At 44.4% G+C, this 18,507-nt stretch overlaps 1 protein-coding gene across 2 annotated transcripts in view; it reads left to right on the top strand.

The window, feature by feature from the left end:
• The window catches only part of DOK5 (docking protein 5), a 150,605-nt gene that overhangs the window by 105,989 nt on the left and 26,109 nt on the right, over positions 1 to 18,507 (top strand). Inside the window, exons 3-5 of one of the 2 annotated variants that reach the window (XM_083146526.1) lie at positions 5,922 to 6,036; positions 8,383 to 8,502; positions 13,262 to 13,412. In XM_083146526.1, coding sequence (XP_083002652.1) covers positions 5,922 to 6,036; positions 8,383 to 8,502; positions 13,262 to 13,412 — 386 coding nt within the window. Of the gene's footprint in view, positions 1 to 5,921; positions 6,037 to 8,382; positions 8,503 to 13,222; positions 13,413 to 18,507 lie in introns of both variants that reach the window. The other variant, XM_083146525.1, reaches the window with a different exon arrangement.

The raw sequence follows: 18,507 nt of genomic DNA on the forward strand, positions 1-18,507 counted from the left end.
TTATTGGACATGGTTGATTTTGGAGACATGATAATGTGCGTTTTTGTTAAAAAAAAAAGGGCATGTGGTCCACCCTCCTGAACATAACCAGCCCCTTAAAGAGCTGATCCTGGTTTAAAAAAATCACGGGGCAAAACAAATAGGGGTTCCCTGGATTTTTGAAAACTAGCACCAGGCTCAAGGGCCGGTCCTGGTTCCCAAAATACGGGGGACAAAATGAGTAGGGGCCTCCTGTTTTTCATGAACCAACACTGGGCCCAACCAGGTAGTGGGGTAATGCCAGGGGCTTAGCTAGAATTATGTGGGCCCCGTAGCAAAATCTTGATAGGGCCCCGCTTCCCACCTCCTCTCCTGTTGATGTCACTACAGTGCTGCTTTGAGGACAAAAGAGTGAAAGACAAAGAGGATGTTGGGCAGAGGAGACAGAAGGGGTCAGGGAGAGGATGGACTGTCTGAGAGAGAGAGAGAGATATATATATAGAGAGAGACATGCAGGTCAGAGGCAGGCTGTCTCTTGTGGATGGGGGTTGCATACAGACATGTGGGCAGGGGAAGCTGGCTGTCACTTGTGGGGGCATGTGCAGGTTGGAAGGCTGGGCAGGCTGTCACAGGGGGGAAGGCCAGCAGACACATGCAGGTGAGAAGAAGGCTGTCACTTGCAGGGCAGGGGGTCACAGGAAAACACAGAAGAGAGAGCAGGGAGGCAGGCAGTAACAAGGGGTTTGGCAGACACTTGCAGGGGAAAAAAGATAAAGCTGGCTCTCACTTACTAGATTCAGGGTCACCTGCACCTCCACCCCACCCAGTTACCTACTCCTGGGTGACCATACTGTGTGGGCTCTGCATCGACACGGATATGTGCACGAAAGACTTCCAGCAGGTCATCAGACCTGGCTGCGCTGGGTACTGGGGAGGAGCATCCCTGCGCGTTATATGAAACTGCTCCTCTTTTGAAGGAGCCGTCTGGCGCTTGCTGATAGCAAAATCTCTATGAGCGCCCAGCAATTGGGGAGAGCAGCTGCAGAACCCTCTAGTCTGGCACACCACACAACCTGCCCTACACCGCCTCATACCCTATCAAGAAGATAAAAAGTGCTAGAGACCGCACTATTTTATACAAGTAAGAAAATGTTTAGGGGTGCAGGCAGTGCGGCAACTATAGCGGATGCCGGGGATTACCTGCAGGGGTCCTCAGCCCCCCCAAGTGGCCAGGCCCCATAGCAGTAGCACCCCTTACACCCTCTATAGTTACGCCATTGGGTAATGCCACAGCCAGGGGGAGACTTTTTATACAACTAGCCTCGGTCAAAGCATTCACCCCCTGACAGTTCAGCTTTGGCAGGGATCCTGGGAAGTGGGGACCCCCATAATAAAGTGTTCCCCCCTCAAGAAAATTCATGCCCAGGCTGAAGCCCAGGCCTGTCCCTGGTGCCCCTGTGCGATGGGCACTGGGCTGATGTTTGTGTAAAAAAATTGAACAGACTATTGTGTATTCTTGTGGAAATACAAGTCCCAGCATGCCCGCATCGCATGCAGGAACTTGGAAAACCACAAGTACCAGCAGGTGGGGCATTAAAGGGCCTGCTGGGATTTGTAGTTCCACAACAGTACAAATAGTGAGGAAAAAAAAGCACAGACACATACGAGCAGTAAAACTTTTTTACATACTACAATCATCCACTCATACATTACCTACAGTATGGATCCACCAATGGCCTGTCCTCTTCTCCATGTAGAATCCATTTGGGTTCCTGTTGAAAGAAATCATACTCATCCGATTTCTTCTGTGCTTCTTCGGCTCCCCACGAACGCTGTTCACACAAGGTGATCTTCTGTTTACATCTGTGGCTCTGCCCCACACTAGGAGTTAGGCCTGCCCACCAGCCAATCATGATTGGAGAAATTCCAATGCCCAATTATGATTGGCTGGTCTATTTGCTTTGCGATTTTTGGTAACGTTTTCCTAAAATCATATCCTATTAAATTTGCAATTTGTGTACTTTTTAATGAGAAAACATCTGGACGCAATTTGAAGTGTGTTGAAAAATTGACAGGTCAGAATGTGCGATTTCTGCTGCAAAAAAGTGCAATTTTTTACCGCGATTCACATCTTATTAATTTGGCAATTTCGGAAAAACGTGCAAATTCAGACTTTTTTACAAATAAATTGCAAAAGTCAAGATATCTCTTTCCATTAAATGTAACCCACTGTATCTATCCATAAATAAAGGAACCGTAAATCATTGCAAAGAACGACCAAGGAAGACAATCAACACATCAACCGCATGAAATACAGACAAATATATTTTATTTGTGCATAAAACAAGATTTCAAAACATAAACAAAATTTGTGCTCTACAGTATCTCAGACACTGAATTTGAATGCCAAGCAATAATTTTCTTGCACATATTGGGCCTTAGTAGTAGTACGTTTATTTATAAGGCACCACAAAGTGTCCGCAGTGCCGTACATAGCAAACAAAAAACAAATTACAAGGTAACATACAGGGTGTGTTGATAAAATACAGCATAAATAGGGGTATAGCTGGTAGAACTAAAATCAGCATAATTTCTGAAGTAGGTGTGGAAATTATCGAGGAGACTGAAGATGAAGTAGCGGAAGGGAAGAACCGGGCAGGAGCACTGGTGAGGTAAAGAGGTAAGGTGAGTACGTGAGGAAGGAGGGCCCTACTCATAAGAGTTAACAGACTAAAAGGAGGTGGGTGGACGAACAAAAAACAATAGGATAAGTAGTAACGGATGGAAGGGTAGGGTAGGCAGGATAGGAGGAGCAAAAAAGGTTAGGAGGAGGAGGGATAGGCTAAACAGAAGAAGTGGGTTTTGAGGGAGCGCTTGAAGGAGGTAAGGGAATCAGAAAGCCTTATGGGTGGCGGGAGGTTGTTCCAGTGCAGGGGGCAGCGCGAGAGAAGTCTTGGATACGGGAGTGGGAGGAGGTGATTAGGTGAGAGGTCAGTCGGCGGTCGGCGGCGGAGCGAAGAGGACGGGAGGGAATGTGGATAGAGATCAGTGAAGAGAGGTAAGGAGCAGTGGAGGAGGAGAGAGCCTTGTAGGAGGTGGTGATGAGTTTAAAGAGAACCCGGAAAGGAGCCAGTGAAGAGATAAGCAGAGGGGAAGGCGGAGGTAGAGCGGCGGGCCTTATTCTGATTGAGTCGGGCGGCTGTGTGTGCAGACGCACAGCCGATGTTTTGCATGTGCGCATGTGCAGAGGCACTTTTGCGCCTGTGCGCATGCCTTGCAAGTCCGACCACAGTGTGAATTCCATGCGGAAAACGATTGTACGGGACCATCCGAGCAGGGGGTGGAGAGGGGCGTGAACAGGGCCGGTGCAAGGCTCCGGAGCGCCCCAGGCGAGTCGAGGTGGGGGCGCCCCGGTGCCCGGGGGGGGGTGGTGGTGGTACCTGTGGTGGACGCTGTAGGCATCCCTGCAGTGCTTGAGCGGGAAGGGGTGTCCGTGCCGCGGTTGTACCTACGGCGCTGTCACTGTATAAAGCTGCTGGCGGCAGCGGGGTCCCTGCAGTGAATAGAGAATAACTAGCGCTATGCACGCGACGGCGCGGGAAGCACTTCTGATTTTGAAAACACTTGCCGCACGCTGATTGGCTGAATCTCAGCCAATCAGTGTGCGGCAAGTGGTTTCAAACCCAGAAGCGCTTCCCGCGCCGTCGCGCGCATATCGCTAGTTATTCTCTATTGACTGCAGGGACCCCGCTGCCGCCAGCAGCTTTATACAGTGACAGCGCCACAGGTACACCCCTGCCCGCTCCAGCACTGCAGGGACGCCGACAGCTATATGCTGGGGCAAATGCCTAGAGCTGCCGAGGGCTGTTTTGCTCATTACCATATGCGTACGCCCCGTGTTTCATGGGCGTTCCCATGAAAACACTGGGTGGGCATATGAAAATGCGGTCCTGACGCACATGTGGGGGGCGGACAGCTGACATAGCCGGATGTCAGCTGCCCGCCCATATCCCTGTCTTCACACGGACAACTGTCCGAGTGGTCTGGAGCACTTGTGGCTGCCTGACCGCTCGGTCCATCATTCGATGGTCGGGGACCATCAGAGGATGGTGTAGGTTCCCACAGGCCAGCGAGTGGGTGTTCACATGAAACATCCACTCGTGGTCCATTCACTTGGCGTCCTACAGCATTCGGACGGCATGGGCGATCCGTACAATAGGTGGGGTTAAGAACACTAGGTGCCCATCAAAAATAAGCAACCGTCCAACTCAATCAGAATAAGGAAAATTTAGTGCAAGTTACATATCTTGTCCTCAGTACTGCTGTTACAGATGTCCCCAGTAGTGCTGTAATACATGTCCCCATTAGGTTTTAAACAAGAAAAAATATATTTTTTCTCTTTCTGGAATGTATGGTTTTCGGAATTATTTAGATAAGGGATATTTGAAAAGGGATACTCAACCTGTATATACTGTATAGTTAGTCCTCCCATGCTATGGCTATAAAACAGTTACAATAACATAGTGTATGACAGGAATCCACTGCACATTCAGCAGCTGCTAAGCATGCTTAGAAGATGGGCAGTACAGGGATAACTGCCTCACAACACTGAGATCATTGGTTCAATTCCCACCATAGTCCTAAATGAATGAAGTTTGTATATTCTCCCTGTGATTGCGTGGGTTTCCTTCCAGGTACTCCAATTTCCTCCCACAATCCTGACAGTTGTTAGCCCAAAGGTGTACAGGCCTAAACACACTAGGCAATTTAGAGCTCAAAGTGACTCACTTTTCTCTTTTTGAGCTACTTTGAGCTCAAAATCTCCTAGTCGGTATGGGCGGGCAATGAGCGGTGAGAGCTGATACGTGCCCCAGCATCATCGCAAGCTGCCACTCTCCATTGGCCTGTATATTGAAAATTGATGGGCCATGTGAAAATCACTAATTGTGTATGCACTGAGTGATTTATTGGTTTGCGATTTTTATCAATTTGATCATGGATAAAAATGCCCAGTGTGTATGGACCTTTAGTCTGTATGCGTGTGTGCATGAGTTTAGGCATACTTGCCTACTTTTATTTTCACCTCTCCAGCAGAAGCCCAGAGAGGCAATATGTCAGGAGGGGCGGGGGCAAGGCTGACATCTCTTGGCCATAAAACTCTGTGATTTGCAGGCTGCTACTGCATCATTTTAGTCCTCCCCATCTCTGCGGACCCGCTATTTGTGGTAATTGAATTAGTGGGGTAGGCGGTGCATGGATTGGGAAACTTGCCCACTTTCCCAGGGGGGCCGGAATGCAGACTTGCTCTTTGTGAGCCTCTCAGCCATTGCTCGAGGGTAAGCAAGCCTGAGTTTAGGACAGACTAGACTGGCTAGTGGTATTGCTATTGCTAATCAGATTTATTCTTTGTTTTGTCAAATAAATGTTTTCAAAACAGTATAATGTATATAATTCTCCATCTGACAGAGTTTCTCACACATACGCATGTCCCCGTCAACACGGCTGTGGGTAGTGCTTTCCCTGCCTATCTCCGCTTCAGGGAGACGGGCAGGGATCAGCTGGAGCTGACGGCAGCTGGGTTGAGGGCTATGGTCAAGCTTCAGAGGGTGGCGGAGAGTGGCGGAGGGCTCTGACGGAACGGGGCCCACAAGCGACTCGTGTGCTTGTGCCCCCTTCCGTCGGCTGGTAATTGTATCGAAACACTGCCATCTGTTGTCAGCTAGTGAAACTACAGCTTTTTCTCTTACACATGCACAAACACAGAGGCAATCACAAGGCAGCAGACTAGCTTTGGAAGCATTTGTTTCGTGCAGGCCTGCTAGTATTATATCAATGTAGTATGTACCTCTGTAAAGTCACTGGCTGTATAACCTTCTAGTCTAATACATTTCTGCTTTGCACAATGTTAATCGATAACAAGAACTCTTTTGTCTTTTTTATAGGTCACAGAACTCAATAACGTGAAAAACATCCTCAGACTTCCAAAAACGACCAAGAAACATGCAGTGGGTGTATTTTTCACAGATGACACCTCTAAAACCTTCGCCTGTGAGTCAGGTAAGTGCCCTTGTGGAATAGGACAGGCGATCGGATCTAATAAATGCTCTGCCAAGCCGTCTAGCTGCTGATGTTGTATCACTGTTTTCAGCAAAGTTCTTTAACATGCAAAATACTGTACGCTTTCAATGTATCCCTGCCTCACAGGCTGCAGTCTGATTCAATCACGGCCTATTATAAATAGTTTGATATGAAACATGAAAGAGAATGTCTGTTCCCCTTTTTTACTAATATCTTTCATAATAAAGGAAATTCTATGTGCAGAAATGGAGCTGCTGGCTGTTGAGATAATTTACTGTGGAATAAAAAGAATATATTACGCATACTCTAGGATGAATTTAACCCATATGCAAAGGACAGATCCTACAAGAGGAAGAAAAGAAAAATAAACTAGTCTTTTTTACAATGGAACATTACTAGCATCATCATAACCTTTCTTTACAGTATATACAGTAGTATCAGACTATTCTACATTACTGTGTAATAGGAAAATGGGTACTTATGTATTATCTGGGCTCCCATGTTAAATGCACCCCAACTACGCATGGAGTTGATTTTATATAGTGTGGCGGGCGCACGCGGTCTCATAAGAAAAAAGGGAGCCTAGATATTACATAAGTACCGGAAAATGTTTAATTCAGTCCTGGTTCTAAAGTGATCTTACAGTCTGGGGGGAGGGTGTGTGTGTCAAACCTTATAAAAGGACAGGTGGAGCAGTTGCCTATAGCATACTTCCCATCTGTCCCGCATACCGTGGGAACATCACAGTTTTTGGGGATGTTTCCACGTCCCTCCCGGGGCTGGCAGTGCCCTAGTTGGAAGTCCCCCCTGTAATTCGGAGAATAGGCGCTGTGCGCATGTGCACAGCATCTAATTCCCATAGCAGAGAGGCTGGAGGCTGGCCAGCAGCTTACAGAGCCGCTGGTCAGGCCCCCAGAGCTACAAAAACAGGGCATGGCCTCGCAAAAATGATGCACTTTTTAGGCCATGCCGCCTATTTTCAGGCACGCGCGGCTGTACCTGGGCAGCTGGGAGGAGAACTTGGGAGGTATGCTATAACAACTGATCATCTTTGAGTGATCATTTTATAGAATGCACTTTATAAATGATAGCTTGAAGCTTATTGGTTGCTATGGAACACTTACCCATGTGTCATTGTTAGAAGGTTTGTTATACAGTATCTCCCAAATCTCCTGCAATCACACAACAGGGCAAACTAGTCAGAGGACAGTTATTCCGTCATTACTGTATGTTGGTGGCCAATAGGAGGATACCCGAGGGGCCAAAGGAACCAATAATAAAACAGGGGTCATTAAGAAACTCCCACATGGCTATCAGCCTAGGATCCAGTTCTGTCAGGCACCAATACTAACCCAGGCCTTTGCTGATAATTACCACCAATTTGAAAAATGTAAAAAAAAAAAACTATGTTAATTAAATGAAACTTGGAATGGGTTTCATCTGAAAGGACATGTCGCCCCATTTAGACCTGATCGCTGCTGTGCAAATTTGCATAAGCCTGCGATCAGATACAGTAGTAGCTGGCCAGACAGAGTGAAATCTTCCCCTGCGCAAGTCTTAAAATGACTAGCAAACTATTTGCAACTCACTATGAAATTATATTTAAAGTTTGTGCAAGTTTGGATAACACTGACCCTTCAACAGGCTGATCGAGGCCGGAGCTGACGTCACACACCCCTCTCTTAAAACTACTTGCAGAGCATAGCAAACAAACCTGCTAGTGTCACTCCTAAAGCTATTTGTACACTAAACGGAACACTTGCTTTAATGTCTAATTTCTGCTATTGGAGTTTAGTTTCCGTACCCTTGGTGCACCATAACCTTTTCTCGCTATTTATATGACCTATGAGATAAGGGGTTTTCTGGAATCCTCTTTTCCAGCTATTAACCTGGAAACTCAGATATGAAATGTATTCACTCTTTCTAAAGACCATCAATAATCCACCTTGCTCTACAGAAGGCATTGCTGTTAGGTCTAGCTAGTAGATAGACCTGTCCACAATATATCTGAAAAGTGACCTCTTTTTTTATATATTGTGTTATTACAAGTGTGACATTTAGATATACCCAAGCACTGAGCAGTTGTATATAACGTCTTCTACAGTAAGTCTTAATATATATAAAGTATAAAAATATTCTTATCCATGAAATTAGAAAAAATATGCTATTCTTAAGAAACATTCAACATGTAACAAAATCTAATTTGAATTTTATTACATGAATAATTACTGAGAACCTAAGGGATGGCATCATAATTAAGGGATGAGTACACACGGACACGGAGACAGCTGTATGCTAACTGTGCTTTTTGGTGCATTTACACAGAATTGGAGGCAGATGAATGGTGCAAGGTGCTACACACAGAATGCCTTGGGACTCAGATCAATGACATCAGTTTGGGAGAACCAGACTTGTTAGCCACTGGAGTAGAAAGAGAACAAAATGGTAAGTCACAATAACGTGTTAATGCCTTATACGTGAACACAGGTTTACTATTACATTTCTAGAAGTTGCAAATAAACCAATTATCATGTGTATGTTCAATACGACAAGTTATTCATGTAGGGAGCTGGACATTTGTGTGCCCTGAATATTGTTTCGAATTAATGTTAGTACAAAAGCTTCTCGCCACAGCCAGAACATCGAATTCTGACAGTTGAGTTACAGTTGAGTGAAGCCCAGGATTCCAACTATCGGGACAGTCCAACAGTTGGAATCCCAGATTGAATACCCTCCTAAGTATTTCAGATACAAAGGGCTAAAGCAGCCCATACACGCTGCTATGAGGGCGTGCTTTCCGTGCTGTACTAGCACAGATCACATTGCATTGCATTGCATGTTCATCCGTTGTGCATGCAATTTGATGCAATTTGATGAAACCTAAGTACAAAAAGTATGTGCAAGCACATACTTTTTGTACTTAGTTTTCATCAAATTGCATCAAATTGCATGCACAACGGATGAACATGCAATGCAATGCAATGTGATCTGTGCTAGTACAGCACGCCCACAAAGCAGCGTGTATGGGCAGCTTAAGGTCCTGATTCTGACTGACAAGCTCCCCTGTGCGTCTGCACAGTGGAGCGATGTTTAGCGACTACACATAATCTTTTATGTGCATGTGCAGCTGGTTGGTGCAAGCCGGTACGGCAAATTGATTATTCCCGCAGTGCAAGTGGGGGAGTGGGGTGGCGGCGAGAGGTCGCACACAGCATTTCATGGGCATTCCCATGAAAACTCTGGGTGTTCCCATAGAAAAGGCGCCCGTGACGCGGGTGCCAGGGGCGGGCAACTGATGTCAGCTGCCCGTCCGCTTCACCAGAGAGGTGTCTTAGATCTGTGAGCACTGTAGAAATCGTCCAATGGTGGGGGGGGGGGGGTGGTGTCTGAACTGAACAGTCATGCGGGCGGCAGGCACCGTTAAGATGGCTTTGCAACACGCAAAGCTGCAAATTTGTGGGGAAACCAGAATCACCCCCCTAAATGTAAAAGCCTATAATTTGGTGGATGTTCGGGATTTTTACATTACTCATGTAGAATACATTGAATCTATGCTCCAAATACTGTCCATTAACATCACAATAGCAGTAAACAAACTTGACAATCAACGAAGATTACTACTGACGCATCCAAGAGATGAGCACACATGTCTGAGCTAGCACAGAACCCTGCTAATGTGTTTTCCTGGAAATAAACATGTGGTATTTTTGTTAGAGAGCAGCAACCATAGCATTTAGTCTACAAATGTGGACATAAAACTACCAAATTTTAACCCCTTTAGTGGTGGGTTTTTTTTGGGAGCGCTCCCCACTGGGCGAGTTTTAAAAAAAAAAACACCACTTGCTCCCTGGGTCTGGGCAGCGCCACTGCACTGTCAATCAGCGGCTGCCCGGACCTGCGCCCCCCGCGCCGCATCCCTGTCCCCGGCAGCCGGCTTGTCATAAGCTGGCGCCGGGGACTTCATACAAAACCCTTAGGGGAGGGGGGAGGAGGAGGGAGCCGGAGGCGCCGCAGAGGGGAGGGAGCCGGGCTGAAGCTGCCTGAGCTCAGTGATTGAATTCAGCAGCGCTGCCCGGCTGTAAACAATGGCAATCCCGAGAATTATCCGGGCTTGCCAGACTAAGCACTGAGGCACAGCCGGGAAAATTCTCGGGATTGCCACTGAAGGGGTTAATATCTAGACCTGTCTAACAACAAAATGTGTTATTACTGCGTCAGTCCCTCTCTATGGGGAAATAAGATGGAAGTTCTATTTGGGATGGGATGTTGCCCATATCAACCAATCAGGGTGCTAAATAAAAAAGAAGGAGAATCTGATTGGTTGCTATGGGCAACATCCCATCTTCAATAGAACTCCCATGTTAGTAAATGTACCTCTTTACTGTATGTGTGCGTTTGATGCGTTTGATGTCTGCTTTGTGCATAGAGAAGAGTCCTTGTTAAAACTAAAAACACCAAACATTAAAGCCATAAAAATATGTATTTTTTTGTACTTAAAAACGTAACTTCTTTGCTGCTGAGGGGTTTCTAACCCTTGTGTTGAGGCTATTGTCTGATGCACTAAGCTTTAAAAAGTGATAAAATGGAGAGTTATAAACAGCCAGCCAATCAGCTGCTACCTGCCATGTCACAACCTGTGTTGGAAAAATCACAGGAGCTGATTGGTTGGTTGTTTATAACGCTCTATTTTATCACTTTTGAAGCGTAGTGCATCTGGCCCTTTGTATTTTCAGAAAATACCATAATAATGTATTTTCACCCCTTGCATTACAAAAGGGTTTGCCCAAGCGCATAATTAATTACTCATTTTCTGGTACTTGTGTACTAGCACGGCGCCCACGATATTTGGACGCACAACTTTTAATCGCATCGCATGCCATACACCCGATGCACTGCGATGCGATTTCAAATTGTATAAGCCCCCTATACGATGTTTAATTGTATAAACACCCTAATGGGGGCTTATAATGTTAAATGCACCCCCACGCCACCCCCACTATGAACGTGAACCTTGCCTTGCTTCCAGCTCTGAATCAGTCCCAAAATGTATAAGCCAGGGTAAAATATTTCACGTGTTAACAATCCAATAAACCTTGGAGTTTCCATAAACTCCTTTGCTTAATGCAGCAATGAAACCAAATTTCAACCCAAAAAATCCAGGCATGTGTGGGCTGCAGGTTTAGAGGCAATTTAAGTGGAGTTAAGGTCCATACACACTGGGCGACTATGCCCAGCGTGTATGGACAGCGATGGCCGCTGTGCGTACACACTGAGCGGCTTTCCCACTGCCCGGCGCTGACGGAGGGGGGGGAGGACAGCGTTGCATAGCGGTGCGCTATGCAAAGCCGTCCTGAAAGCCGCTCATCTGCTGGTATAACCCACTCATCACCGGGGTATACACACACTGTGCGGCTTTGAGCTGACTTTCAGCTCAAAGTCGCCCAGTGTGTATGAGCCTTTAGACTCATTAGGGGCTGAAAATTGTTTACAGATTCGATGTTCATGAGCACAAACTCTATTAACCCAAGTAGAAAAACATTACTATCCTCTTCTACCATTATTATCCTCTTAATGATATTGAATTACTCCAGCCCTGAAACCAGAGTACGCTCAATTTCTCTAATGCAACAGATTCCCGCTACAGGATTATTGCTGGCTGTCAGAAAACTCACTATTGTCACAAATGAGCTACTGTGCAGAGACGCTATATAGAGGCAGGTGGTATGGGTATGAGATACAGTAGCTTAGTAATGTAAATACATATCAGGTACCAAACAGCTTACAGCAGCACTAGTTCCTACGGCAACTCCTGAATTTAGCAGGTCATTTTATAATGCAATTCAGAGATACAGTAGACTCTCCTATATTTGTAATGTAAGTCATTCCCCATGTATGTGCCATCATGATGCGGTCAGCATTGGGTATAATACAGAACTTCAAAACAATCAGGATACTGATGACACAATACCGACAGTTGACATTCTGATTGGTGAATATGCAGGGGGGGGGGGGGGGGTTAGATTTAGGCACTAGTTGGAGGACTTAGGGTAAAGCTGCAGGGGGGACATAGAAACATAGAATTTGACGGCAGATAAGAACCACTTGGCCCATCTAGTCTGCCCCTTTTTTAAACGTGTTACCTCAAACCATAATTGATTCTTATTTCTTTGTTAGGATATCCATATGCCTATCCTAAGCATGTTTAAATTGCTCTACTATATTTGCCTCTACCACCTCTGATGCCTCTACCACCACTTATCCACTACTCTTTCTGTGAAGTAATTCTTCCTCAAATTTCCCCTGAATCTTCCTCCCTCTAGTTTCAGTGCATGTCCTCGTGTTCTGCTGTTCCTCTTCCTGTGAAGAATGTCTCCCACCTGTACCCTGTGAAAACCTTGATATATTTGAAAGTTTCTATCATGTACCCCCTTTCCCTTTTCTGCTCTAAAGTATACATATTAAGATATTTTAGTCTTTCCTGGTACGTTTTGTGATGTAGGCCATGCACCATTTTAGTTGCCCATCTTTGTACAGTCTCTAATGCATTTATATCCTTCTGGAGATATGGCACCCAGAACTGAACACAGTACGCTAGATGAGTTCGTACAAATGACCTACTGTATACAGTGGCATTATTAGGGTTAAGCTGCAGGGAGGGAGTTTCAGGCACTTACAAGGTGGCGTTAGATTTAGACTGTGAGGTGAAAGGGTTAGGTTTAGGCGGTGGGGTGCATGGATAAGGGTTGGGCACGAACAAAGAGGTTTAGGGTCAGGCTGTGGGAGGGGGTTAGATTGATGCAATGATGGGTTAGGGGGTAGGGGGAGATGGTTAAATTCCTTATGGAGCTCCTGTCGGGATTCTCTGTATCGAGATGCCAGAGTTGGTCTTTTGACCCTGGGCACCCTGACTGCTGGGATGATGTATGTATCCGATGCCCTAAAAATCCACAGGTTGTCCACTTCTTATGTTGTGCTATACTAACACAAGAAACAAGCTTTCCCATTTTCTTTTTCTGTTACATACTGTATGTGTTTTTAAGAAGCAGATGTAAACTGCATAGTTATCTATCCTTAAAGTTTTTTTATTATTGCATAGTCATATTTTGTCTCATTTTTTTTATTTGTAAATACTGTATATAAGACTAACATTCTGTTTTTCTCCCAGAGAGATTCAATGTGTATTTGATGCCATCCCCTAATATAGATGTCCATGGGGAATGTACTCTGCAGATTACATTTGAGAACATCTGCCTGTGGGATGTGCAGAACCCTAGGATGAAGCTGGTGTCTTGGCCGCTAAGCTCATTGCGGAGGTATGGGCGGGACCCAGCTTGGTTCACGTTTGAAGCTGGAAGGTGTGTACAAAAAATATATATATTATCCAATGACAATCGTGTTATTTCCTTTAATCTTTATTGAATGACAGCTGAAATTGCAGAACTGTGGACCTGTCTCCTACACATAAAAGCACCCTTTATGTGACAGTTGCGCTTTTCAATTAACTACACCAATGTTTCTCATTGCTACTGATAGTTTGCATTCTCATGATTAATGGTAGCACCACAAATGGCTGCCTCTACTTTCAATGGTCAACAAATGTTCTTTACACACTTCATCTGGTTCACTGTGAAGTGGAGAATATGGCAGCAAAAGGCGTCTCAGTGGTTGAGTGTATCAACAGATTGCAAAATATGAAACGTATGCAGTAGCCTGCAATACGCAGACACAGGCATGATTTTGCCTTTTCAATTATTGCAGCTTTCGAAATACAGCTAAACTCACTAGAGGCATTTTGCATCTCACTAGAGGCATCTTATGTCCTTATTCTTTTATTTGCTGCTTAAGGGCCAGATGTATCAAGCTTCAAAAGTGATAAAATGGAGAGTGATAAACAACCAGCCAATCAGCTCCTACCTATCATTTTTCAAACCCAGCCTGTAGCATGGTAGGTAGGAGCTGATTGGCTGGCTGTTTATCACTCTCCATTTTATCACTTTTGAAGCTTGATACATCTGGCCCTCAATGGTTTATACAACACTTTTTTGTTCATCTGCTAACCCTTATGGTCAATTAAAATGCATAAACTACCATAACAGCTTCTAGGGACTTTGCACTTTACCTCATGGTATGGTGATTTTGCTCTCAACCTATTTCAGAGCAAGCAGAATCTGTCTCCATTGATTTGATGAAAAATACAAACTGAAGCTCATATATACAGTACACTGTAACTGAATCCAGCCCATAACACATATCCCAGAAGATGGCACTGGAGGCAACACTGCTGCCAAGAGCAAATAAGTAAATGCAGGGCTACCAGGGATGTTACTGTAGGTTGACGTTCGGCTAGTAATCTATGTAGACATGATGCACTGTACTGTATGTCAACTTGGTCACTTTCAACATGCTAAACATGTCATCTTCTTACTGCATGTCGGCATACTCAACCGAACATAATACTACACCCAACAAAACAGCGTAATCACAAATAAACTGCCCAAAAAAGAAACAATGATTTTCTGTACATAAAGCTGAACATAAAAATAACAATGAAAAAGAACAGGTTCAAGTCAACATTTAAATAATAACCTTATGCTTCTTACTGAGAAAAGCAACAACACAGATCTAATTTTGGAGTACACTGAGAATTATTTATGAACAGTGGAATATCTAACATAATTAATGTGTCTGATCTGAAGTAAGCACAGAGCTTAATCACTGAGCCTTTTGAAGATGAACTTTGGTTGTGAGGCTTAAATGACTAATTTACAGGAAAAAGAATACAGTAGCTTAAAATCATTGCCAACTTGTCAAGGTGTACAGTGATGTCATGTAGTGGAAACAGATATGATGCGCTGCCTGTGATGGACGTGCTTGGCCTGGCTTTTTCACTGCTTGAACAACTGTCTGTTATGCGTACCTCAGAGGCGGAACTACCATTGTTGCAGCAGGTGCAGTGTACCGGGATCCTGAGAACTAAGGGGGCCAATGCTTCCCTGTCACCCTCTTCTTGTCACCTACTGTTTTTTCCTGCCACACTCTGCCCTCCCCCCCCCCCCCCCCTGCCTCTCCCCGTCCCCTCTGCCTCTCCCTGTCATCCACTGCTGTGTTACATATTGAGAATATGAGTTGGGGTGGAGGATGGGGGCCCAAATTATATTTTTTTGCACCTGGGCCCACTACCCATTAGTACCGCCACAGGTGTACCTCCAAACTTGACCCATTCCAGGGGAGGGGGGGGGGGGGGGGGGGAATGATCTGTTCTTGGACTTCCTTGACAGTGGCAGTTGCAAAGGAGGGGCTGCAGCACTGTCTAAAATTCAAACAGGGGCACCCCACTAGAGCATTTGAAGAGTCTGTCTATGCTGTGAATCCCTGTATGCTGCTGCCTGTAAATACACTTGCCTATGGAATTAATCTGGTATTCTGTGACCTGCTATACAAAATAAGATCAATGTCTTCATTTGAATCCCCATGTATGTGATCTTGTCACATAGGGTATTAATTGCAACTGAGTCGAATCATTAATCCATTTACCAATACAAATCGCATTAATATAAAACAATACACTTAAATACAATAATAATACAATACTGTCAATTCTCTCTCTCTGGTTTGTCAAACTTATTCATATGTTGGTATAATGTCCAGTATTATATCTCTAGCAGTGAAAACCACATCACAATCAGTTTAATCATTTCACAATTTACTTCAATCAGACAATCAATGTAAAATGTGTTATGTGTATGTTTGTCATTGTGTGTGTCTTTTCTGTGAGCAGTGTCTTTGTTATTAATGTTATTGTTTATAGTTGTGGCGTGAAAAAACTTTGGCTTTGTGACGGGTTTTGGTGACAGTTGGAAGTAGTTGAGATGTGCAGCCTTTGGAAAATAATTCAGTCATGTGATCTAGTGTGTCCAATCATGTTAGTGGACTTTCTATCATTATTAACACACACACACACGAACACACACAGACACACACATTTTATATGTGTGTGTGTGCGCAGTGCCATTTATAAAGTACCTCTTAGCCGCTAGACAGGTTTAATGTAATTAGTCTAAATTACAAATATTCCCTACTATGGAGACCAATCACAGACCATTTTTTCAATCCTGGAATTTGGGATGAAAAATTGTCAATCCCGCGATTCCCGGGATTCTGGGTTTAGCCCTTCTGACACTGGGAACTCTCTAGAAGCAGTCATTTGCGGCTACCGGATGGGCGGAGCAAGCAGAGCCAGTGGATATGTGGAAGCAGCAGGAGTAAGCAGACATGGAGCAGAAGGCATGCGGCTATGAGACAGTGCAGGCGGGGGTCAATATACGCGGTGAAGGGGACAGTCAGTGTGTGACTGCACAGCATGACCTCTAATATCACGTTGTGCAGAATGTTTTCCATGCAGAGCCTGAGCCAAGCGCTGCTCATGCTCAACCCTGCCTGACAGAAAGGTATTAAAATGTGCATGCGCATTTTAATCCGGAAATCCCAGGAATCAAGACTCCAATCCAAATCCCAGCAATAAATGCCCCAAATCCCAGGATCCCACCCATCCCCTAAGTAAACAGCAATGGTAGATTATTGTGAGAGAGAAAAATGGATAGGGATTTCCAGCGACCAATGGTGTCATGTAATGATAAATTGAGAGCAGGACAAAATGCATTGGCCTTCTGTCACTGACCTTCTGCACTAAGATAAGACTCTTGTGCTCTGCTTTTATCTTGATTTTTATATGTCTTAAAATCCTCTTTTTTTTTTAGATATATATAATTTTTAGGAAAACTTGTTAGAATGTATGCTCTGTATAAAATAAATAGTTCCCTGTTAAATTTTACATCTTTTTTTTTTTGAAGAAATAATCCCAAGGTTTTTTTATCCTCCATTGCTCACAATTTATCATTACATGAAAGAATTCATCACTAGAGACTTATTATTAGCCACTTGTTAGTGGACAGTTACCGGACCAATGAGTATCAAATAGGCAAATATACTGTATATTGTTTGTGTATAAATTCCTACCAGGTAATTTAATCAGTTCAAATATTTTTTTTATCATGGAGAATAGGCACCACACAGGTTAAATATTGTGTTAATTCAGTATAATAATGCATAACACAGTGCTTAACAGGAGAAAAATACCATACAGTATAACTCATTTCCAAAAGAGACGTTGTTTCTGTGAGTTGCTTGCCACCAGATAACCACTGAATTGACAAACTATCATATATGTTGTGGAAAACTGTGTTCAGCAAAAAAAAACCTCATTGTAGTAGATAAATATATATAAAAAAAACACAATTATAGGCCCTACACACATAGCGATGTGTGCAGGGCTACCTAGCTATGCTAGGCCGGGCTGTGCTGCACCGCTATCGCATAGCACACAGAGCTGACAGCCCACACACAGAGCGAGCTAAGCGAGCAGACAGCGCCAGTGTTCTCCGGTGGGAGAACCCTGCCAATGCCGAGATTGATGGACACTGTCCATCAATCTCGGCCAGCGATAAAGACACGCGGGGACGCGCACTGAATCCTGCCTGCGGTTTGCCAGCCGAGAACAGGACCCGGGATTGAGTATCCCCTTAAGTTAGATTGTAACTACCATGACTGATCTGATCGATAAGGAAGAGTATTGGTTCTCTGCTTTCAGAAAGTGCAGAAGCTCTCTCTCTCTATCTTGTGTGCCTGGGCTTACTAACGAGAGGACACATAGGTGAGGATAAGTATTCCTGTGGTTGACAGGGGAAAGTCTTTCTCTCCTGGGTGCCTGGCAGGCTTGTTTGTGTGCACTGCACGGAACCCAGAAGTGCAATGTGACAGACATTTTACCCAATTTGGGCTTGTTCACATGTAGTTCAATCATTTTTAAACTGTAAAACTATTGAGGACATCTTACTGTAAATTGATCGTAGCCCCCTGTTGATGTTTTATTGAGCATATTCCATTTTGGATTGTGCTAACAGAGGATTCACTTTGAGGAGCAGCTGTTTAAAATAACAATTCTAACACAGGAGATGATTTATTTGGATGATAGACTATGAGTTAGCTGGTAGGTGAGCTCTAAATCAGGAACCACGCATATTTTCAGTTTGACTATGATATATGAGAAGTTACCAGGTTACCAAGAGGCTGCGTGTTAAAGTAGGAATAGCCATGAAACAGGGTTGTTTGACGTTGGGCTGCAAGCTTACCGTAAATGCATTGATCAATCCATGAATCAAAACCCCATTATTTAATGTGTATTAAGACTAGGACATGCAGTGGCACAGCTGAGTATATATATATATATATATATATATATATATATATATATATATATATATCTTCTGGAATTGCTCGGCACTCCGGACAAGCAGATTAGATACCGTGGTGCCCTCACTCAAAACCATGCAGTGAACTGTATCCCCTGGCATTTGGCAGGGCCAGCAGGAAGAAGGCGTCACTCACAGATTT

The sequence above is a fragment of the Crinia signifera genome, chromosome 6, assembly GCF_055691185.1.
Source record: "Crinia signifera chromosome 6, ASM5569118v1, whole genome shotgun sequence".
NCBI classification, from domain to species: domain Eukaryota; kingdom Metazoa; phylum Chordata; class Amphibia; order Anura; family Myobatrachidae; genus Crinia; species Crinia signifera.